Source organism: Carettochelys insculpta, chromosome 10 (assembly GCF_033958435.1).
Source record: "Carettochelys insculpta isolate YL-2023 chromosome 10, ASM3395843v1, whole genome shotgun sequence".
Taxonomy (NCBI): domain Eukaryota; kingdom Metazoa; phylum Chordata; order Testudines; family Carettochelyidae; genus Carettochelys; species Carettochelys insculpta.
The window spans coordinates 4,711,264-4,735,787 of NC_134146.1; the positions used below are offsets into that span (position 1 = coordinate 4,711,264).

Consider the following 24,524-nt stretch of genomic DNA (forward strand, 5'->3'; position numbering starts at 1 on the left):
CACCCCTCCAATCGCAGCCCTGCGCTGGTCCCGCTCCACCAATCAGCGCTGAGCGAGCGCCCCTTCCCCCAGCGTAGCCGGGTGGACCTCTGCGACAGAGCCCGCTGCTCCTCTCCAGGGGCTCCTGGGTCTCTCAGGCACGTGGGGGGCGGCCCCCTTGGGGGAGGATGTGAAATTGCTTAAGAGGGATGCGGCACGACCTGCTGCTGGATCTCAGGTGCACCCGTCACGAAAAATGTTGATCTACGTTGGTGTTTTTCTATAGGTGTAGCCACATTTATTTACCAATTAATAAAAGTTTTTACATTCTGCCTGTTCTTACATGTGCTGAAAAGGTGTTTTTATTTTTCATATGCACATGACCAAAATGTTCGTTGGTTTGGATTACATAACATGGAGGGGGAAGACGGCTTCTAACTGCGGGGAAGGAAAGCGAGCCCCTGAGTAAAATCCCTGAAGTAGACAGATGCAAGTTACCTCTGACAATAGGACAAGAGCAAGGGGCTTAAATTGCAGCAAGGGAGGTTTAGGTTGGACACCAAGAAAAGCATTCTTAGCTGCCAGGGTGGTTAAATACTGGAATAAATTGCCTAGGAAGATTCATGGGAAAATACCTCTAACAGAAGAGGAGAGACTGGGATTGAAGCAGCAATCATCCCAGAGATGAGGAAATTATGGGACTCGGTGTAAATGATGGAAGTTCTACTACTACGGAATTAACAGAGTTCCTAAAATATTAGAACTGGAAGGGACCTCAAGAGGTCATCGAGTCCAGCCCTCTTTGCTCAGAGCAGGACCAAGCACCACCTATATCATCCCTGAATATGTTTGTCTGGCCCGGTCTTAAGTATCTCTGATGATGGAGGTTCCGAAACCTCTCTTGGCAATTTACTCCAGTGCTTAACCAGCCTGATAGGAAATTTTCCCTAAAGTCCAACCTAAATTTCCCATGCTGCAATTAAGCCCATTGCTTCTTGTTCTATCCTCAGAGGTTAAGGAGAATAATTTTTCTCACTCCTCCTTGTACCACACTTTTAGGTACTTGAAAGCTGTTATCATGTCCCTCTTAGTCTTCTCTTTTCCAAACTAAACAAACCTAATTCTTTCAATCATGCCTCATCGGTAATGTTTTCTAGATCTTTAATAGTTTTTATTGCCCTTCTCTAGACTTTCTCCAATTTCTCCACATCTTGGTTGAAATGTGCTCAGAAGTGGACACAATACTCCAGTTGAGGCCTGATCAGTGCAGAATAAAGAATTACATGTCATGTCTTGCTTGCAAAACTCTTCTTTATGCATCCCAGGATCATGCTTGCTTTTTTTTCCCCAAGTGTCACACAATTTATTCATATTTAGCTGATTGGATTTGCAAATTTTTTTACGGTTACAAAACACACACTTAAGTATTAGCTTACAGCATGGATTATAGATATTACAAATTAGATTAATGTATGCAGCAATTTACACGCATGACATCAAGTCTAAACACATTGTTACACATCTAATACCTATTTTAGGAAAGATAACAAACAGGTGGTTTAGACTTTTCCAACTCTGGATTTCATAATGTTCATTTGAGGTCCTTGGCATGAGTGGTCACCTGGTCTACCACCACCACAACTCAAAGCATTTTAGTAGATTGGTGACATATGATTTCCCCTTACAAAAGTCACGCTGATTCTTCCCCAGCAAATTACATTCATCTATGTGTCTCATATTTCTGTTCTTCACTGTAGTTTCAATTAATTTGACTAATATTGGTGTAACCCCAGAGGCACCAAGACCACTGACAAGACAGAATGAAGTCTCTGCTGTAGTCTCAGTTGAGAGTCAGATGGCTTTTAGCTCAGGTGGGAGAGCACATGGCTTTAGCCCCTAAGGTTCATTCCCTCCTGCCAATGATCTGGGTCGGCCTTTCACTAATAATACTGATAATTACAGACTTACTGTCCTGTAAGTGTCAGGATAGAGTCTTTTTTAAAAATTGGCATCATGCTAACTATTCTCCAGTCATATGGTACAGAAGCTGATTTAAGAGATAGGTTACATCCCACAGAGGGGTAGCCGTGTTAGTCTGTAGCTTCACAAAAAACACGCAGTCCTCTAGCACCATAAAGACTAACAAATTTGCTAGACAATGAGCTTTTGTGGGTAAGACCTAGTTTCTCTCTGCATCCTGTCCAGTGGTGATATATAAGCAGCCAATATGGGAACAGCTGTAATCCTAAGAACATAAGAACGGCCATACTGGGTCAGACCAAAGGTCCATCTAGCCCAGTATCCTATCTGCCAACAGTAGCCAATGCCAGGTGCCCCAGAGGAGGTGAACTGAAGACAATGATCGAGTGATTTGTCTCCTGCCATCCACCTCCTGCCTTTGACAAAAGGCTAGTCACCATACTTACCCCTTGCTAATAGCCATCTATGGACCTAACCTCCAAATATTTATCGAGCTCTTTTTTAAACTCTGTTAGAGTCCTGGCCTTCACAGCGTCCTCTGGTAAGGAGTTCCATAGGTTGACTGTGCACTCTGTGAAGAAAAACTTTCTTTTATTAGTTTTGAACCTGCTACCCATTAATTTCATTTGGTGCCCTCTAGTTCTTATATTATGGGAACAAGTAAATAACTTTTCTGTATTCACTTTCTCCACATCATTCATGATTTTATATACCTCTATCATATCGCTCCTCAGTCTCCTCTTTTCTAGACTGAAAAGTCCCAGTCTCTCTAGCCTCTCCTTATATGGGACCCATTCCAAACCCTTAATCATTTTAGTTGCCCTTTTCTGAACCTTTTCTAATGCCAATGTATCTTTTTTGAGGTGAGGAGACCACATCTGCACACAGGACTTAAGATGTGGGCGTACCATAATTTTATACAGGGGAAGTAAGATATTCTTCGTATTATTTTCTGTCCCTTTTTTAATTATTCCTAACATCCTATTTGCTTTACTGAGTGCTGCTGCACACTGCGTGGATGTTTTCAGAGAACTATCCAGTATAATTCCAAGATCCCTTTCCTGATCTGTTGTAGCTAAATTTGCCCCTATCATGTTGTATGTATACTTGGGGTTATTTTTCCCAATGTGCATTACCTTACACTTACCCACATTAAATTCCATTTGCCATTTTGCTGCCCAATCAGTCAGTTTGCTGAGATCTTTTTGAAGTTCTTCACATTCTGCTTTGGTTTTGACTATCCTGAACAGTTTGGTGTCATCTGCAAACTTTGCCACCTCACTGCTTACCCCTTTCTCTAGATCGACGAATAAGTTGAACAAGATTGGTCCCAGGACTGACCCTTGGGGAATGCCACTAGTTACCCGCTTCCATTGTGAAAATTTACCTCTACTGTTATTGAGTCTTCTGTTAATACTGTTGAAGCAAAACGCTCCTCTGTGTTTAGGCGGCTAACATTCAACTTTATTGAATTCAATAAGGCAACAGATGAGCCAAACTGGACACTGGTAAAACCAGGTCCACCAAGGCTGCTTGATGCAGCTAACTCTAGTATTTTTTACCCTTACACAAACAAGTCCAACATCAGAGGCAATTAGTTAGAGAAACATAAATCATTTTCAGAGAGAAAACTGTTATCAGCAAGGAGGAACAGGTGTCAGGGAGTAGCAGCAGCCCCAAATCCAAACAGTTCATTAACGTGTTCCATAGAGCTCATCCTCCCGGCCATACCCAAATAGGTGAGAAAAAGTTTAAGCTCTTGTGTACGTGCAGAAATAAGAAATGTGAAATCGCTTCTATATAAGATGGCTTCCACAATACCTTCTCTCTAATCTCAGTTCACAGTCATCATCAGGTGGGCTGTGCTGTGCTCCCAGGTGGCCATTCTGTCTGCTTTCTGTCAACAGAGCAGATCCACAGAGTGATCTGCTTTCATGCATGGAGAGGATTCGTTGACAGAAGTTTTGTCGGCAGATATCTTCCAACAGTAACTTCTGGTGACAGATGGCTGTAGCGTAGATGTAGCCCTTGGGTTTAGCTGTGATGCGCAGAGTACCTTTCCCAAACCGGAAGAAGAGCTCTGTGCAGCTTAAAGCTCTTCCCCTCACCAACAGCAGTTGGTTGAATAAAAGATATTCCCCACCTTGCCTCCTTACTGTCCTGGGACTGACACAGTTACAATTACACTGCAAACAGAATCTCACTTTGTCATTATGCATTTGTAAAGACAAATCCACACAACTGAAAATCATTAGTGAACCTCACTTTTCTTTAGACATTATGGGCATGTCCACACTTGGCCAAAATTTTGAAAGGGCCATGCTAATGGCCAAATCGGAGACTACTAATGAGGTGCTGAAATGAATATTCAGCGCCTCATTAGCATGCTGCAGGCCGCAGCACTTTGAAAGTGCCATGTTTCGACTGCACACCTCTCATCTATAGCCGCTGAATAAGGGGATTTCGACGTTTGCATGGTCCTTTTGAAAAGAGCCCCATGTAGAGGAGCTGCGCACGATCAAAACATGGCACTTTTGAAGTGCGGCAGCATGCTAATGAGATGCTGAATATTCATTTCAGTGCTTCATTAGTATTCTCCGATTTGGCCATTAACATGGCCCTTTCGAAATTTTGGCCAAGTGTACACACAGCCTATATAACATGAGGAAGACACCTTGGTACAGACCGCAATACTGACTCTTTCCAGAAGGTGCTGCACTGAAACCACTAAAATATTTCAGAATTTTGAAATCACCAATATGCAACAGGTACATACCAGGCCAAAGAAAATAAACAAAAAGCCAGCAACAACTGATCTATAATTCTGGCAACCACAAAAATGCGTATTTTGAACTAGCAACTTTTGTTAATTATTTAAACTTGAAAAACAACCACAGGACATGGAGTTGAGTCTCTTAGCAAGTACGACCAATTGTTATCAGGCCATGTTAAGTACGTTAACCACAAGAGAACAGAAAACACATGCCAGCCACTATCTACCAGAATACAAAACAAGTTTATTGAGCTGTGTGGGACATTTGTGCAAACAACAATTCTCGAAGCGATATAACAAGTCAAGTATTTTTCAATTATTATTGATGCAACTCCAGACTGTTCTCATAAAGAAAAGACAACCTTAGTTGTTCGATATGTTTAGGTTGCAGAAAGTTGAAAGATTTCAACTGAAGAAAAATTTATTTTGTTCAATAATTTCATGAAGAAAAATGGAAAAGAAATTCTGAAAAGTTTCAGATTAAATTTTCCAGTCTGCATTGGCCAAGGCCATATTAGATCCAATCTGACTGCGAAATACAATGGTGTACAAGAAGTCCTTCCTGAGCAAAATCCAAACTGTATTTTTGCCAGAGGTGGCAACCACACACCAAACTTCACTGACTCATGCAAGGAAACAATCACATACTTTGGAACAATTCAGCAATTGTACAACCTCTTCAGCAGCAGTCCTCAAAAGTGGGAAAATCAAAAGCAATATCTGCTTATTTCCCTTCACGGCATGCAAACAATGAGATGGTCAGCATGAATTGATGGCATAAACCAGTTGCGCAGCATTTGAACTCTGCAAGAAAGACTTGAAGTGAAGTTAACAAGAAGTTCCTGTGGCACCTTAGAGACGAACATATTTCGGAGCATAAGCTTGGAGGCATCTGATGAAGTGGGCCTTTGCCCACAAAAGCTTATGCTCCAAAATATCTGTTAGTCTACAAGGTGCCACAGGGCTTCTTGTTGTTCTCGAAGATACAGACTAACACGGCTACCTCTCTGATACTTTAAGTGAGGTGGAATCTTTTACTCTCACAGCAGGCTCACACTAAGCTTAAGTCAATTCAGAAGTGTACGCCCAAATTTTAATGTGTTTTAATGTCATCCATGTGGATGAAAATGATCCACGAAACTAATCTTGTATTTAAAAGCACACAATGCTACATTAAATGTTGAGAGCGATAACGTTAAACATTTTCTTAAAAATATGAGAAAGACTCATGATCAAGGAGACGCAATCGTTTCTGAGTCCAAATCAGTACCACAGGGTATTGACGTTTCATTTTATCTGAGTTTTCCACCAAACACCTCAGTCTGATGCAGAAAGGTACTACCAAGTCTTTTTTTTTTTTTTTTTGGTTATTAGTGATTCCATCAAATCTGGTCTTACACATTGATTTGCGTCACTGCGACAAATCTGTACCCTTTTTGGATTCCTTTGGGAGTTCAGAGAACTAAGTGGTGAAGCTCTATATTCAGCGGCTGAACGGTTTCAACAAAGGTACAACAAAATTTCTCTGTGACGAAATCATCTTCCTGAAACATATACATTCCACCAACTTTAAATCGGACTGCAAGCCAAAAGAACTGTTTCAAGAAATATTTGATCTCAGTCTCTCAACTGTATTTCCTAATATCACGCCTGCATTATGCATTTTGTCAATTTGCCTGCATCAGTGGCTTCAGGTTTATGCACCTTCAGGCTGTGTCTACACCGGCACAAATCTTCAAATAGCCATGCTAATGGCCATTTTGAAGATTACTAATGAGGCGCTGAACTGAATATTCAGCACCTCATTAGCATCAGGACGCTTCCGGCTGTGACGCTTCAGAAGCACCGCTTTCGAATGCCCGCAGCTTGGCACGGCTACATGGGGATCCTTTTCAAAAGGACCCCGCACTTTTCAAAATCCCCTTATTCCCCTCAGCTGAACGGAATAAGGGGATTTCAAAATGTACGGACAGGGTCCTTTCGAAAAGGACCCCTGCGTAGCTCCACCGAGCCGCAGGCATTCAAAAGCAGTGCTTTTGAAGCACTGCATCCGGAAGCGTCCTAATGCTAATGAGGTGCTGAACATTCAGTTCAGCGCCTCATTAGTAATCTTCAAAATGGCCATTAGCATGGCTATTTCAAAGATTTGTGCCAGTGTAGACACGGCCTCAGTGTGTTAAAATAAGCAAAGAACTATCGTCATTCTACAATGAGACGAGCATTTGAATGGCCTCGCAATGCTTAACGTTGGCAGTGATGTTGCACATAAATTAGATTTTTCAATTATAAATGAGATTGCACACAACAAAGCCAGAAAAGCCGTCCTAAAATGAAGAGCTTTGATTGCAGTGGAAAAGTTACATTTTTAATGCACATGGTATTGGTATAATCACTTAATTGCTAATAAATAAATGCCTCGAGTGTACATTTTCATATGTACTTTTGGTTTTAGTATGATCCTGTGGATGAGAAGTTAGATATCTCAGGGGCCTGGGGCTGGGCTGGAGCCTCTAAACTCAAAAGTCTCATCTACACTAGTGAGTACTTTCGAAATTTCAGGCCCTCTCTCGAAAGATAGCGCGGAGCGTCTACACACACTGCATGCTCTTTCGAAAATAAAATCAAAGTAATGGGCCCCAGCGTTCAAAAACGCTCTTCAAAATGGAAATAAGAAAAGCTCCCCCTTTCGAGAGGGTCTTTCGAAAGAAAACGTGTGTAGACACTACACGACCCACTCTTTCGAAAAAGCGGGTCTGCGCTGGGGCAGGCCAGCTGAGATGCACAGATGTGCTGCCCAGCACCTGTGGGGCTCTCTGGTCCACGCATGCAGCAGCCCTTATAACCCCACGGCCCCAGAAACACCGTTGCAGGAAGCTGAGTGTGCAGGCAGCAGCCATTTTATGTGCTGCCCCAGCACGCCCCAGAGAGACCTCAGCACCTCTCAGAGCATCATGGCCAGCAGCCATGCCTGTGAGGAGCTCCAGGGCACCACCCCTTGAGTGTGCCCAGGGCTTGCAGGAGTCCAGCTAGATGGGGAAAAAGCAAGCCCCCTCCTGGACCAAGCATGAGCTCAGGGATCTCCTGGGCCTCCATGACCAGGTGCTCCCAGCACTCAGAGCTACTGGGGTAGCTCCAGAATAGGCAGAGGACCCGGGGGTGGCGGTGGAGAGGACACGGGTCCAAGGGTTCCACAGCCGTGCTGTCGGGAGATGGCCCCCAGCAGGAGATGGAGGACAGCTACTGCTCCTGTGGAAAGCAGGGCAACCACGCCACTGCCAACAGCCAGAAGCAGCTCCAGCTGCTGCTGCTGGTCCACGTTTCCCTGTGTGCACTGGTGTCAGCTGGGCTCATGGCAGCTCCGCAGGCCTCATGCTGTGCAGAGCGAGGCTGCTGGGGAGGTGTCATTTAAGGGGGCAACCAGCTGCAGCCCAGGAATGGCTTGTCCACCACACGACCCCGTCCGCAGTGTTTCCTGGCCTTTTCTTTCAAAAGGGCACGTGGGACAGTGTAAACACTCTTTTTAAAAGACCGCCTCACCCTTTCAAAAGGAAAAAAGCAGTCAAGTAGCACTTTAAAGACTAACAAAATAATTTATTAGGTGAGCTTTCATGGGACAGACCCACTTCGTCAGACCATAGCCGTATCAGAACAGACTCAATATTTGAGGCACAGAGAATATTGAATATTAACAACAAGAAGTCCTGTGGCACCTTATCTATGGCCTTTTTTTGCATTGAGAGATGGTGGTGAGCCGTGGCGGTGAGAATCTATGGGCAGTGTTTGACTCTGCAGCTTCTCTCACAGCGTATCCGTCCAGTATCGGATTTGCACAGTCAATTGCAATTACCACATGTCAGCCTATTTCCGAATTCTCGAGTCTAAGAGTTTTTCCTTCTAAGACAACGTTCTTTTGCGTGACTTTCGCATGTGTTATCGAAGGATGACGTGCCCTGTCGTAGCAATCGTTGCCAGGTATCTCAATCTGATGCTGTAGATTCCCAGGCATTTAGCTTGATGTTGAAATTTTTCATGGGGTTTTTCAATATATCCTTGAATCTTAGCTTTGGTCTTCCTCTTGTTCTCGCCCCATGTAACAGTTCACCGAAAAGGGTTTCTTTGGGAGGATGTTTGTCAGCCAGTCTTCTCACATGACCAAGCCCTCCTTGTCTTCTGCTGTTGAAGGTCTCTACGAGGCCGGGTATGCCCCATCTTGACAGGACATCTGCATTTGGAACTTTATCTTGCCAGCTGATGGTCACAATTCTGCAGAGGCAGCGGTTGAGTTTTTTCCTCCTGGTTGGAGCAGGCGGTCCGTGCCCCAGAACCACAGAGCAGGCGACGCAGCGCACGCGCCTGGTGCGTGGGTAGCTTTGTTTTCACTGTGGGGATTGTTCCAGGCTGCTCCGGTTAAGTCCGCCGAAAATCCTGGCCGCCCTCCCGCTGCTGACCTTCAGTGCTGGCCTGCAAGGCGCCACGGCTCTGCTCCCCGTCGGCTGGGGCTGGGGCTGGCCCTGCGCGGGGCAGGGGTGGGATGAGACGCCCTCCCGCCGCCCCAGACCCCTATGCTGCGAGGGCGGCCACCTCCCCCGCGCCCCGCCCCGCCCCGCCCCGGGCACAGTCCAGGCCGCCGGGGCGAGGATGGCGGCGCAGTACGCGCGCGGGGCAGCACCCGTGGCGGTGATCCGCCTGCGCAACCCGCCGCTCAACGCGCTGAGGTAACCGGCGCCGCGGCGGGAAGGGCCCAGGCGGCGGCGGCGGCGGCGGCGCGGCCGAGCAGCGACCCGCTCGCGGCCTCTCTCCCGGGCGCGGAAGCGAGGCGCGAGGGGCCGCGGCGCTGTGCCGCCCTTGGCCCGGAAGCGGCCGTTGTCTGCCTGTCCGCGGCGGGCAGCGCCCGTTTCCACCGCCCCGGCCCCGGCCCCAGGACGCGCTCCGCCCGCTCTGGCGAAGGGACGGGAGGCAGCGCAGCGAGCCTGCCCGCGCTGGGGCGCGCCCGCGGGTGAGAGCGGCTGGCGCTGCTCGGGGAAGAGACCGAGGGGTGACTTGATCCTAACACGCGTGGGAAAAGTAACCCCCAAGTTACGGGAGTAGAAGTGCTGGCAAGTAACCCCCCCCAAGTTACTTGAGTAGAAGTATTGACACCCCCCCAACGTTACTGGAGTAGAAGTGCTGGCAAGTAACCCCCCCCAAGTTACTTGAGTAGAAGTATTGACACCCCCCCCCCAACGTTACTGGAGTAGAAGTGCTGGCAAGTAACCCCCCCCAAGTTACTGGAGTAGAAGTATTGACACCCCCCCCCCAACGTTACTGGAGTAGAAGTGCTGGCAAGTAACCCCCCCGAGTTACTGGAGTAGAAGCACAGGGAAGCACCATAGGGTCTCTTGAGTAGAAGTGCCAGCACATAGCCCCCAAGTTACTTGCGTGGAAGGGTAGGCGAGTACCCCCAAAGTTACTTGTGTAGAAGTGCAGGCAAGCATCCCCAAGTTTCTTAAGTAGAAGTACTGGCAAGTGCCCCCCGAGTTACTGGAGTAGAAGTACCAGCAAGTAACCCACAAGTTACTTGTATGGAAGGGCAGGTGAGTACCCCCAAAGTTTCTTGAGTAGAAGCGCTGGCAAGTACCCCCCCCCCATAAGTTGCTTGAGTAAAAGTGTGTTGTGGTCGCCTCTGGATACTTGAGTACAGTCGAACTGTGACATGTGCGTGTGTACTTTTACTTGAGTGGCTTTCCAGGGGGCACCAGTACTTGTACTTAAGTACACCCCCCACCCCCTCCCTGCAGCTGCATTTTTGTTCAAAAACGACAAGAAGTCCCATGGCACTTTATAGACTAACAGACTTTTGGGGGGCATAAACTTTTGGGGGAAAGACCCATGAAAGAAGGGAATATTTGCCCATGAAAGCTTATGCTCCAAAAAATCTGTTAGTCTATAAAGTGCTACAGGATTTCTCTTTTCTGTTAATACAGATTATCACAGCTGCTGCTCCTCATACTTTTACTCAAGTAACTAGGGGTACTTTTCCCACCTCTGCTTGATAGCTGTGCATCAGTACATCTCAGGGAAGACATACCTGGCAGTAAAGGGCTCTTGAATCCTGCAGAGAAAAGCAGAACAAGAAGCTGTGGCTGAAAGCAGAAGCCTAACAAATTCAAACTGGAAGTAAGGCTCACTTTTGTAATAGTGAGGATGATTAACCACTAGAACAGGGTTGGGTAGTGTGCAGCCCAGTGGAGGTTCACTTGTGGCTGTTCCATGCACCTCTTGCACACTGGGTTGCTGGAGCCGCTCCCTCCCAGCCTTTTCCTAGCACCATGAACCAATCACCCGGGCTCCCAAAAGGCTCAGAGGGGGAGGAAGGAGCAGCTAAATTAAGGCTCCAAGTGCCCTGGTACACAAGATACATTTGCACGAGGAGGGGCTTAGGCTGCAGAGGGAACTCCAGTGGGCCACGGGCTGCTGCTTTCCACTGAGCTGAAGGAGGGCCATTCATGTGGCCCATTGACAACTGGTGGTTGCCCATTATTGCACTAGAACAAACTACTCAGGAGCGGTGGATTCTCCCTCTCTTGGTATCTTTAAATGGGGACTGTAAGCTATCCATTAGCAAAACACAAGTCCTTGGCCTCAGGTGGGTAACATTGTAAAATACAATCTAGGCTAGATTATTTGTATCACCATAGTCTTTAGGATCTTACATCCTCTAATAGTCCTCTGTGGTCTTAAATTACGCATCTCTGAATTCACCAGAGCCCCTCCTTAAGTACACAGTTATCCAAGATATGGGTTCCAGCCCACAAAAGGTTTGCCCGCGTGCATTTGTGAGTCTTTAAGGTCACAAGATTGTGTCTGCTGAAACAGCCTAACATGCAGAGGCAACTGGTGTGGAGATTCTAAGAGGTGCACTGATCACATGCTTCCCCATCCTGCTTTGCATATGCCCCATCCCTTTTCTGCCCCCACCTACCACTTCTGGTGTGCAGAGGGCAGCCCCCCGCCCACCTCCCCTGGATCATCAAGGCCTAGGAGTAGCACAAGCTAGGAACCTTGTTCTATTCTCAGTCTTGCGCTGCTTGTGGGGGAGGCCACCGCACTCATTGGAATCAGTGCAGTGCTGACAGTGAGTTTATGTGGGGAGGAGGGTAATGCTGGGAGTGCATGTGGGTCCCTGTGCAACCTCCCCCATGGTAACACAGCTACCGCTCTGAAGCAAAGTTAAAGCACATCTTAGTAAATTCACAGGACAGCTAAACTTTTATACCACCTTCTATTCTTCCTTTTGTGTGAATGTTAAATAGCATGCAGGAGGAAAACCCTTCTGGTATAAACCTCCAAAAGTCTGAGGAGTACCCACCTTGTCAATGCTAAGGCTGTGGCTACACTAGAGGGTTCTTTTGGAAAAACCAGTCCTTTTTTGGAAAAAAACCTACAGTGTGTGTACACTCAAAATGTGTTCTTGCAGTATTAAATGGAAAGAATGTGGCACTTTTACCGGCAGCCCTCTTCCTCTCCCAGATGAGGAACAGCGCTTTTTTCGAAAGAATCTTCAAAAAAAAAATGTGTAGACATTTTTGTGTAGACATTCCAGAGGCCCTTTTTTTGACAGACAGGGCTGCTGAGCTTCCGGTTGGCCGTTCTGTCAAGAGAGCATCCAGACTGCCTGGCCACTCTCTCGACAAAGCGCATGGCTTTTTCAATCCGCTAATTGTGTGTGGTGGCTGTGGTCTTTCAAAAGAAGATTTTTTGGAAGACATCTAGAAGAACTTCTTTTGAGGGGTTGCTGTAGTGCAGCCCTAGCTGCAGTGTTGACAGAGAAAAACTTCGTGGCATATTTTTTTTTTTTACGAGGCAGTCTAGTTAACCTTCAGGAATTCTTGTAGTTTTTAAAAAATGAAGGAACTTCACACACAAAAAGCTTAACTAACTTAGTTGAAATTGTTTGCAAAATACAAGACAAGATCCATTACAATTAAGAAAACTTTATGCATAAAAGGAGTAGGAATAGCATGCTAAGGTCATCTTCATAAGTACTCTTTTTCCTTTCAGGGCATACATTTAATTACTAATAGCAATGTGAAAATTCACAGTATGCATTCCAATATATCAACAGTTACTCCAGGACATTCACCCTTATGAACTCTCTGAGTGTATTTCTCATTACATAAACTTTACACAAACATATATGTACTTTAGAGATGCATGGGTTGAAAGGCTTAAAGTTGTAGGAATGTGTCTCAATTTTCGCACCATTGTTAATGGATATACTGTCAGGTTAATGAAATACATATGTAAATATAACTGGTAGCTTCAAATGGATGAAAGTCCGATCCCATTTATGAAAGCTACTGTTGTCTGAGGGGGAAAGGAAATGTGATGTACTAGCAGAGTGTCAGTTATTCCTTGGGAAAATCAGTTCTTTTGGGCTGTGCTAGGAAAGGCAGGGAATGGGGGGTGGAATTGGCCCTGAGCATCAGCCTCAAGTGACTGATTTACTTAGGCTTGGCAGAAATAGTAACCTAATAAATGCCGTCTTGCATAACACCAAAAAGTCCCCCGCTCCTGTGTAGATTAACTTTTTGTTTACCACACTTCTGAGCACACAGTATAATTTCTGATTATCTGTGCAGGACAGGCACAAAAGACCCTATTTATCGCCTGTTCCTGGGAGGCACTTCTTCTCTGCTTCTCTGCTTTTTGTTCTACACAGTGTGTTCCAAAGAATAACTGAATGCATGTAAAATATCACACTGTGTACTATATGTGGGGGTTTGTGTCCCCCCCCCACACTTACAAATTATAGTCATATTTCATCATGTTCCTCTTTTTCAGGGGTGTGCAAAATGGGGAGCGGGTCCCCTCAGGGTTGTGTGAAATTTCGTAAGGGGGAGTGCAGCATGGTGGGCTGCTGGGTCTTAGGCTTAGCCATCTCATTTAAAACATTGAAATAAGTTGCTGTTTTTATGCACATATATTCACATTTATAGACAGATTAATAGCAGGTTTTACATTCTACATATTGATTTTCTTACACATGCCGAAAGTTTGGGTTTTTTTTCATGTGAACTTAACCAACATTTCCATTGGTTTGGGTTATGTTAAACAGATTGGGAGGTACTGCAAGTTGCAGGGACGAAAAATGGGGCCCAACATAAAAAGTTTGCTCACTCTTGCTCTATTTAACCTATCCTCAGTGGCTGAGTGTGGAACTCTGCGTCCTGAGCTCTGCTGGTAGAGGAGATAAATGGTACATAATGGATAGTGTGGGGTGAAATGGGGGTGCCACACAGGACACAGCCTAAGCTCTTGTTTTTCCCCATACCACCTGCTGTGACAAGGGGCTAATACCGGTACTTGCTAATGCACTTTTATGCCATAGAAGGTGAAATGACTGATTAAAATGAGAAAGGTTTGATATTCAGCTTCGTATAATTAGATGCTTTGAAAAGAACCTTTGCTGAGGCATCTAATGTGTTTCCCGGCATCCTGGCAAAGCTGTTTTTAATCTCATCTGGTTTCAGCTTTCAGATCCATTAGCAGCCTGGCCCGGGCATTGTGAATTACAGATTGTCATAGTGCCCCAGATAGCGTGATGGAGCCTGGTGGCTGAGCAGTTAGCCTGCCTGACATCCAGGCCCTTGCTCTCCGTCAGGGCTGCAGCAGTGGTTGCTCCTGGCATTAAACCAGGAATCTTCAGCTCTCCATCTGGACCTTGGCCCTTATGGGGCTATAGTAGCAGGACCCAAGCCTGCCCACTCCACAGCCCTGTTGGAATAACCCCCACAGGGTCCTCCCAACAGCAAATCCAAGTGTGCTGTCCTGGGCTACTTCCCATTTACATGTCTCTTCAGTCCGGATCCTGGCTACCTGGGTGAGAGGCCAGATGGAGTTGAGATTTAACTATTAAACTTGTTTATTACAGTAGAGCACAGGAACACTGAGGACTGTGTGCATTTATGCTGGGCATTGTGCAGATAGTAGCTAATGTGGGATTTGCTCCCTGCCCCCGTGGGCTGACACCCGAAAGAGATACTCCAGGCAGATGTTCAGTGCGATAACTGCAAGTGTCCTGAGTGTCACAGAATTTTTTTTATTTTAGGGGCTGGGGTTTCGATCAGACGAGATTGTCTCAACAGAAAGACAAGGGGAGGGGAGGAGACACTGATGGGCAGGGGTTACCTGTTCAGCAGGTGTGAGCTCAGGAGAATGTGAAGGGGGCTTGCAGCAAACAGCCAAAGAGGACAGAGGAGAGAAAGCCCCTTTAAGACTGGTATGCTTACCAGCATCTCCAGTCCCCTGCATAAGCTGCCCTTGCTGGCTTTAGCCTCTGTTTTCTTTCTTCAGTTTCTTTACCCAAGTCCATGTGGCAATGGAGGGTGGGTGGTAGAGAATTACGTGTGCCTTCAGAGGGCCCCCAGGTTTCAATCGTGATTGACAGGACAGATGGCAGCATTGTCAGTGGTGCAGAGCAGTGGGAGTTAGGAGGAGTTGGTAGGAAAGGTGAAGCGTTCTATCTTGGCTTCAGTTGCTGGAGGGCCCACAGGGAGAAGCCGAGGTGTGGAACTGGAGGTGGGGAGGTAGCTCAAGAGTGGAGAAATAGATTTGAGGCATCAGCAAACAGTTGGTAACCGGGAGTCAATGAGATCACCTGGAAAGACAGGAGGAAAGGAGGAAGCCTGAGGGACTTCACAGGGGAGGAGGAGGCCAAACGTGAGCCTCTCAGATGTTTGGTGGGGGCAGGTATCCGTTGATGATTCTCTGATTTGTTTTAGCTCTGCAGTTGTTCGGGCTTTAGAGCAGGCCGTGAAGAAAGCAGATACAGACCCTGCTGTGAAAGCTGTTGTGATTTGTGGGGCCAATGGGAAATTCAGCGCTGGTAAGATTTTCTTTTTATTTAGTATACTCACATGCAATGTCAATAGTCATTCCAGCTTCCTATGGGAATTTTGCCACAGTAACTACAAGTATCCAGGTAAACAACTCTTTGATCCTTCAGAGTAGCAGCATGATCTGCAGTCTGAATATGCTTATGTTAATCTAGCAGTAACAGTCCACAGTGACCAAATTACTTTAATGTAGTGTTTCTCATAGATGGATAAATTAGACTACTGCTACGGAGGATTTATGTCTTCACATGTAGGAAGCCCTGCTCCTGTGTAATATTAAATATAGGACTTGCTTACATTAGTGTTTACAAAGATGGGCAAGGAATAGAAATTATATGTAAATCAGAAACATTGACACCAATATCTGATAAATACATAACATACAGAGAAAAAAATTCTGTTCAGCACTTACAGATAGGTACTTGTGTGTGGAGGACCCAGAACCTTGCAACTGGTACTTAGCCCTCAGCTCTTCTGCAAAGCATTTTCACCTCACTGTGGCTCTACAGCCATTAAAGATATGCAGAGGTTTACATCTTTCCTACTGTCCACCAGCTTAGATCAGCCTCCAGCCAAAGGAAGAGTTCATTCTCCTCATTCGGTGCTTCCCCATTCTGGAATCCAAACAGCCAAAATTCCTAGCATGGTGTTTCCTCTTTTATATTCAGTTTTCACCCATTGGTAAATTTCTTCCTGAAACTTTGCCTAGAGCAGTAATACTCCTACTGAGGCTCAGGAGCCGGAAGCGCCTTTTTAGTGTGTCTGAGGCAGCTCTTTTCAACACATGATACTAAAACATTGGGTCATGTAATTATTATTTCATTATTAAACAATAAGGATGTTTTATTATTATTATTATGATTATGATTATGATTATTTGTCCAATTGTAGCTGATAAAAATGATACTTGGTCAGTAATTTTGCTCTGAGAATAATTTGTATGTAATATACACTAAACATTTCCCAGATCATATGGTTTGGCAGCATAGCACTATTGTAAATAGAACAACGAACTCACACTGCTGTGGCTCCTTTGGGTAATATTGACTGCTGATTTGGCTCCAGAATGACTGAGGTCTGAGTATCACTGATTTAGAGTCTCTCGCCACTGCCTAGAGGGCATCTCACACGCTGCCCAGAGGTGGAGGCTCTGCTGAGAACAAGTGGCCTGTGATTTTGGGGGTTAGTCTCATCGTGATTTGAGATCAGCTCAGGGAGGCACTCCCTGAAGAGAGCTACGTAGATGTAGGCCAAGCAAGATGACCTGCAAAGAGAGAAAATGTTGACTCATCCTATCATTGGCACCTGTTTTGAAATGGAATGGGCTGTTTTACAGGGCTGCATGTTGACACTGTTCAGGTTCTGATTTTGACTGGCACTGGGAGTCCTTGGTGATCCAAGGAGTTGGGCTGAGGGTGGTTCAGGGTCAGAACCTGCCGTGCTGAGTATTGACGGTGGAGGGGAGCAGCTCAACCCCACCTTGTCCCTGATGCACTACTACCATGTTGAGCTCTCTGCCTTTGTGTCTGCGTACAGATATAGTCCTGCTTTTCCCAAACTCCTGAACTCTGATAGCGGTATCTTGTGGCAGCTGCTGCAAAAGGAAGGGTATCCCCTCAGCTGAGCCATCACTGAGACATCCAACAGGTGGGCAAGGAGCAGACCCCACATAACAGGGCTTCTGGGCAGTGAGAGCCCAGTACCTGGCTCCCTTACATAGTCACTCCCATAGTGTGTAACCGAGGGGATGTCTTTAGAGAGTGTAATATTGCTCTTTGGATGAAGCCAAAGGTCCTCTGTGCACATGAGTGGGTTTGATGATCTTTACTGCTTTTTTTTTTCCCTGCCACATCCAGCCCACTCCACAGATCTGCGCATGGCAGCTGCTGTCTTTCAAGTTCAGGATTGAAGTAGAGTCTTCAGTTGCTCAGCATTAATGCATAATTGTCTTCTAAGCAATGACAAGCACTCCCTGCCTTGCTGATTTTTCGTGATCTCATTATACTCCTCTGTGTCTCCTCAGGTGCTGACATTCAAGAGTTTTCCTCCATTCAGACAGGAGGCAGACCCAGGCTGCTATCAGTGATTGACCTCATAGAGGGAAGCAAAAAGCCTGTGGTGGCTGCCATTGAAGGCCTGGCACTGGGAGGAGGCCTGGAGGTGGCATTGGGCTGTCACTACAGGATTGCACATGCACAGGTGACATGCTGTTAAGTGTCAGGAGTCCAACAAAGGGGAATAAATGTGCTAGAAGGGAAAGCCCTCCTAGATGAGGTCCTGCGCAGCATAATGTGCCGTTAGCTGTTCACAGTGCAAGAGGAAATGGAAGGGTCTGGGCTGGGAGCCCAGGGGAACCTGAGGCTGCAATAATAAGAGTGCTGCTGCAGGGGGTTTCTGGGAGAAGGAGAAAGACTGGAGGGAAGAGCTCATAACCAGATGCCTCATTTGCCTGCTGAGGAGCCCACTTATCAGCTTCACCCCCAGCTCTGCCTAGTCTCTGCACTGCCTTTATGAATAAGTGAGCAGATGCACAGGAAGGGTGAGCCTAGGCCTGGTCTGCATTACAAAGTTAATACCACATCATACATTTGGGGTTGGGGGGTGTTAGTGAGCTGCCAGGGTCTGCAGCATTTGAAACGTGCACCACAGGCTATATTTCTGCCCCTACCACTCCTTGTATAGGGACGCCAAGAATAACCTCACCTTCACATACATTGGCCTCTGATTCTCACAGTTACTGTACGTACAGTCACAAGGGATTACATTTGTACACTGAAGCGGATGGGTATGTTTGCTGCCTTTCCAATTTAAAAATTCCATGCTCTTAATCTGTGTTAAGCATTTGTATTGCATTGGCTGTTGTGTCGTGCTCATTGCATTTCTGCACTGTCTTTACCACTCCATTTTGTTTTAAAAAACAGAAATTTACTCTCTTTGTTCATAACACATATAGCAGAATGTGAGGTGGTACTCAGAGCATGCAGACCTTGTAAATGTACAGCGCTATAGAACTCCTGGTTTCAGTAAAACACCCAAAAGTAATTATGAATGTATAGCAAACACAAAACTTTTCTTAGTAGCAGCCAAGGCTCCAGGCCAAGAGATCTCTCCATGACAGAATGCGACTTTTGGTGACTATTAAAGTGCTCTTTCAAATCCTTCCTCAATGGCATAGGTTGACACTGAGTTCTTGTAATATCTCTTGTGTCTGGCTGTTCAAAGGCATACTTCACCTCCACCATAGCAGCAGCTTTTCCCTCTTTGTGTTTACTCACATAAGCTACGTCTACACATGTATGCTACATCGAAATAGCTTATTTCGATTTCGCTACATCGAAATAAGCTATTTTGATGAATAGCGTCTACATGTCCTCCAGGGCTGGTGCAGTTGACGTTGAACGTCGACGTTGGGCAGCACTACATCGAAGTACGCGCTGCAGGGGAGCGCCTACACGCCAAAGCGGCCCACATCAAAATAAGGGTGCCAGGAACAGCTGCAGACAGGGTCACAGGGCGGACTCAACAGCAAGCCGCTCCCTTAAAGGGCCCCTCCCAGACACACTTGCACTAAACAACGCAAGATCCACAGAGCCGACAACTGGTTGCAGACCCTGTGCATGCAGCATGGATCCCCAGCTGCAGCAGCAGCAGCCAGAAGCCCTGGGCTAAGGGCTGCTGCACACGGTGACCACAGAGCCCTGCAGGAGCTGGAGAGAGCGTCTCTCAACCCCTCAGCTGATGGCCGCCATGGCGGACCCCACTATTTCGATGTTGCGGGACGTGGATCGTCTACATGTGCCCTACTTCGACGTTCAACGTCGAAGTAGGGCGCTATTCCCATCTCCTGTTGGGGATAGTGACTTCGACGTCTTGCCGCCTTACATCGATTTCAACTTCGAAATAGTGCTCGCCATGTGTAGACGTGGCAGGCGCTATTTCGAAGTTGGCACAGATACTTCGAAGTAGCCGGCTCGTGTAGACGTGGCTATAGTCTGTGTCTAGACTGTGGGGAACTGTCAGGCAAAAGATACACAAACTGGTGTGCAGTTTACATATCTTTTGCCAACAGTTCTGTTGAGAGAGGCTTTTCCAACATGTTGCCCGTCCACACAAGGCCAAGTGTCAGGAAAAACCCCATCTGGCAAGACATCCCTTCTGTCCCGTGGCACGAGGTTTATAAGGATGTCGACAGAATGCTCCCGAAGTGGCAGACCTCTTTCTTCCAAGAGATCTGCAGTCTGGATGCACGCTCTGTCGACAAAACTGTATACAGAAGTCTGCGGTCTAGCCATAGTGTCCTGAGGTGTCAGATATATCTTTGAGCCAATCATCGTCCCTTCAGTCCACCAAAGGCCCACGTGTCTTTCCTTGGTGCTCTGGAGGTAGCTGCATCATGAGCTTCTGGCTTCTTGAGCTCTACAAGCAAGGAGTAGTCTGGGTCTCGCAGAATCACTGTTGTTATTTCAGCATCACCAATGGCAATTCACTGGTTGGGAAAGAATGTCATAGCTGGCAGCTTTCTGAACCATCCTATGCACTTAAAAATGTGAGAGTCGTGGATCTTCTCTGACCAGCCCACACTGGCATCAGTGAAGTGTCCCCCAGTGATTCACCAGGGCTTGCGTAACCATAGAAAAGTAGCCCTTTCTCTTGCTAGTCTGTACAGTATTAAGGTGGGCTGGTGCCAAAATAGTGATGTGCCTTGCCATCTGTCACATCCCTGCAGTTCAGGAATCCCAAGCTTCAGATCCACCCTCGAGGTCCTGCCCAGAGTCAAATCCTATGTAGCAGGTTAGCTATGTTAATGTCCCCATACGCTTGCGTGACAACGGCCCTTGCTGTGGATTTTCCAACTCCCAAATGATTTCCCACTAACAGCAAGGTTCCGCAGTGTGATTGCCACTACTTTCTCAACTGTCAAAGCACTTCTCATTCTGTGGTCCATCTCCTGTGGGGCTGGGACCAGGTCAGCTCTGGCCTTGTGCAGTTGAAAGTTCCTCATAGCAAACCTGCGTTATAATGCAATTTTACAGTCATGAATGCTATCAGAAGCCTTGAATTGTTTTTCACTGTGTCCCTCAGCAAACTGTCCTCTGAGAAATTGTCATGTCCCTCAGTGTTGCAGTACTTCCTGTGGATGTGGAAATACGGGAGAATTGCATCTCCGGTGTTTGCAGAGTTCATGAGAATAGCACAGAGCTCTGCAGGCTCCATGCTTCTGGCAGACGTGTTAGACAGCAAAAAGGGCTGTGAGGGTTTATGGAAATAAAAAAAAAGGAACAATCATTTTGGGATATGGATGCCATTATGGGATAGAGAAAGGTGCATGCTGGGAACATTTCTGTCTCACAGCATATTGCAAGAAGTTCCCCAAAAGCACTGCAGTGGCATGTGGCACACTGGGATACTTTTAAACCTGCATAATTTATTAAGTCAACACAGGCTGATCATAAAATTACTGTAGGCAGATCTAAGACCTAAGTTTACAGTCATACCAAATTGCAAGTTTCTGCTATTCTGTTGTGATATTAGAGTTGTTTTGGAAGTTTACAAATATATTCTAGTCAGAGGCCATGGTCACACTGCTAGTTTATATTTCCATTATGTAATACTTTCTATTATAATCATCCAGTTTCAGTTGCTCGTACTTGTTGAACCTCTCTAGTCTGGCACCCTCAGGACCTCACAAGAGAATTTGTTGTACCATAGGAGGTCAGTATTGTCTAGCACATTACCAACACTTTCGCTGCTTGCTGGGCTCTTAGTAGACACTTAGGAGTAAATTACAGCTAAATAACAGCACAGAACACTGAGAGCCAGGAGTGGTGGCTGTAAACAAACTTTATGGGATCACTGGAAACTTTGACACACCCATGATCGGAGGTCATCCCGACTAATTAAAATCATGCAGGATTATGGACTTTGCTGGGTGAGAGAGTGCTGGACTAGAGAGATTCAATCTGTACTTTGATAAACTTGAAAAAAAAATCACCATCCACATGGTTAAAGTTTCAACAAAAATGGTTTAGTTGGTCCCAAGAATTAGGTTGGGGAAAATAGGTAGTTTTGCCAATATCAAACTTTTCTCCAGCCATTTCTTTGAAACAGCTGTAATGCATCCATACTTTTGGAGCAGCAACCTGAAATTTAGCAGGTGATGGTTTTGAGCTTGGGGGTAGCTGCAGGCTTAGGGGGTATCTCATTAAAATCCCATTAAAAATGCGTTCAGATTTAGCAGTGTTGTAAACTGCCGAAAATCACAATTTCACCTTTGTGAGGCTTCTCAGAGAAGTTTGTTAGAAGGAATGGGATGTAATTATGGTTTTGCTGTGCTGGCATCTCTTGTGGGTTCAGGTTTAACCTCTCTAATCCAGAACTCTTTTGTCCAGCAACATCTGTAATTCGGCATGATTTTAGTTAGCTGGATGACAATTTGCCTATCCCAATTTACCAAGGCCAAATATGGTCAAGTTTCCCATGGCCCCACAAAGTTTGTTTCCAGCCACCAGTCCTGGCTCTCAGTGTTTTGTGCTGTTATTTAGCTGTATTTTACTTTTAAAGGTCTTCTAAGAGCCCAGTAAGCAGCAGAAACATTGGACAATGTGCTAAACAATATTGACCTCCCGTGGTCTGGCAAATTATTTAATTCAGCACTGATCAGGTCCCGAGGGTGCCAGATTAGGGAAGTTCAACCTATAATATTTTTATTGTTTTCTTTCATTAGACGTTGTATTTTAATTCATTCATCTCTAGGCCTGGGTAGGTCTTCCAGAGGTCACCCTTGGGATACTCCCAGCTGCTGGAGGAACCCAGAGACTCCCCAGACTGATTGGGATCCCAGCCGCACTTGACATAATCACCACAGGTAAATGTCTGTGGCTTTGTTTAGAGTAGGATGGAAATGTGTGACACAGGATCAAATTAGCTTGCTCAGGAGTGAGCAACCGTAATACGAAGAAAAGCCATTGTTTTCTAATTCAGTAAACAACTCAGTCATTCAAGAGCCTCAATGCATGTGAATACAAAGTGGTCCTTTATAAATAATATCAAACCATACTTTTTGTAACTCCTATTTTAAGAACAGTGCACACAAAATGATTTGTAATGCAATACATGTTTACTGCGGGACATTCACAAACATCCACAAATTCACAAATTTCAGGCCCTGGTTCTCATGGGAGACTTTTCTTACCCAGACATTTGTTGGGAGACCAATAGAGCAGCACACATACAATCCAGGAAGTTTCTGGAGAATGTGGGGGGGGTAACTTCCTGGTACATGTGCCAAAGGAACCAACCAGGGGCTGTGCTCAGAATGACCTGCTGCTCACAAACGGGGAAAACTAGTGTGAGAAGTAGAAGTGGTAGGTTTCAGGATTCTGACAAAAGGAAGAAAGGTGAGCAGTAAAATACAGACCCTTGATTTCAGAAGAGCAGACTTTGACTCCCTGAGAGAACTGATGGGCAGCATCCCCTGGGAAATTAATATGAAGGGGAAAGGAGTTAAGGAGAACTGGCAGTATTTTAAAGAAGTCTGAAGGCACAGGAACAAGCCATCCCAAAGCGCAGTAAGAAAAGCAAATATGGTAGGCAACCAGCTTGGCTTACAAAGGAAGTCTTTGTTGAGCTTAAACTCAAAGTGGAAACTTGGACAGATGACCAAGGAGGAGTATAAATATGTAGCCAGAGAATGCTGGGGATTAATTAGGAAAGTGAACGCACAATTGGAACTGCAGCTAGCAAGGACTTTGAAGGGGAACAAGAAGGGTTTCTACAAGTATGTTAACAATAAGAGGGTTATCAGGGAGGCTGTGGGATGGTTACTGGATGAGGGAGGTAACCTGGTGAGAGATGATGTGGGAAAGGCAGACATGACTTTGTGGTCGTGTCTACACTAGCCCCAAACTTCGAAATGGCCATGCAAATGGCCATTTCGAAGTTTACTAATGAAGCGTTGAAATGCATATTCAGCGCTTCATTAGCATGCGGGCGGCCACGGCACTTCAAAATTGACATGCCTCGCCACCGTGCGGCTCATCCCGATGGGGCTTCTTTTTGAAAGGACCCTGCCTACTTCGAAGTCCCCTCAACTCATGGGAATAAGGGGACTTCGAAGTAGGCGGGGTCCTTTAGAAAAGGAGCCCCGTCGGGACGAGCTGCGCGGCGGCGAGGCATGTCAATTTCGAAGTGCTGCAGCCACCCGCATGCTAATGAAGCGCTGAATATGCATTTCAGTGCTTCATTAGTAAACTTCGAACTGGCCATTTGCGTGGCCATTTCAAAGTTTGGGGCTAGTGTAGACGTAGCCTGTCTGTTAAATTTGAAAACTCATGGAGATTGGGAGAGGTCCCGGATGATTGGAAAAAGGCAAATGTAGTGTCCATCTTTAGAAAAAGGAAAGAAAGACAATCCAGGGAACTATATACCAGTCAGCCTTACCTTAGTCCCCAGGAAAATCATGGAGGGGATCCTCAAGGAATCCAGTTTGAAGCACTTGGAAGAGGGGAAAGTGATCAAGAGTAGACAATATGGATTCACCAAGGACAAATCACGCCTGACCAGTCTGATTAGCTTCTATGGTGAGGTAACAGGGCTAGTCAGTGGATGTGATATCCCTTGACTTCAGGAAAGCTTTTGATAGACTCTCCAACAACATTCTTGCCCATAAGTTAAGGAAGCATGGATTGGATACATGGACTGTAAGATGCATAGAAAGCTGGCTAGATGATCAGGCCCAATGGGTAGCAATCAATGGCTCTATGTCTGGTTGGTAGTTGGTTTCACGTGGAGTGCTCCAAGGATTGATTCTAGGGCTGGTATTGTTCAACCTCTTTATTAACTACCTGGATGAGGGGATGGATTGCACTCTCAGCAATTTGCAGATGACACTAAGCTAGGGGGAGAGTTAGATACAT

The 24,524-nt window shown here is 46.0% G+C and overlaps 1 protein-coding gene across 3 annotated transcripts in view; it reads left to right on the top strand.

Moving 5' to 3' along the window:
- The first annotated feature begins 8,286 nt into the window (after positions 1 to 8,286).
- The window catches only part of EHHADH (enoyl-CoA hydratase and 3-hydroxyacyl CoA dehydrogenase), a 39,740-nt gene continuing 23,502 nt past the window's right edge, over positions 8,287 to 24,524 (top strand). For 2 of the 3 annotated variants that reach the window (XM_075004371.1, XM_075004372.1), the window contains exons 1-4: positions 8,287 to 9,447; positions 15,496 to 15,599; positions 17,633 to 17,808; positions 22,363 to 22,474. In XM_075004371.1, coding sequence (XP_074860472.1) covers positions 9,371 to 9,447; positions 15,496 to 15,599; positions 17,633 to 17,808; positions 22,363 to 22,474 — 469 coding nt within the window. In that variant the 5' untranslated portion in view covers positions 8,287 to 9,370. The remainder of the gene's footprint in view (positions 9,448 to 15,495; positions 15,600 to 17,632; positions 17,809 to 22,362; positions 22,475 to 24,524) is intronic. The other variant, XM_075004373.1, reaches the window with a different exon arrangement.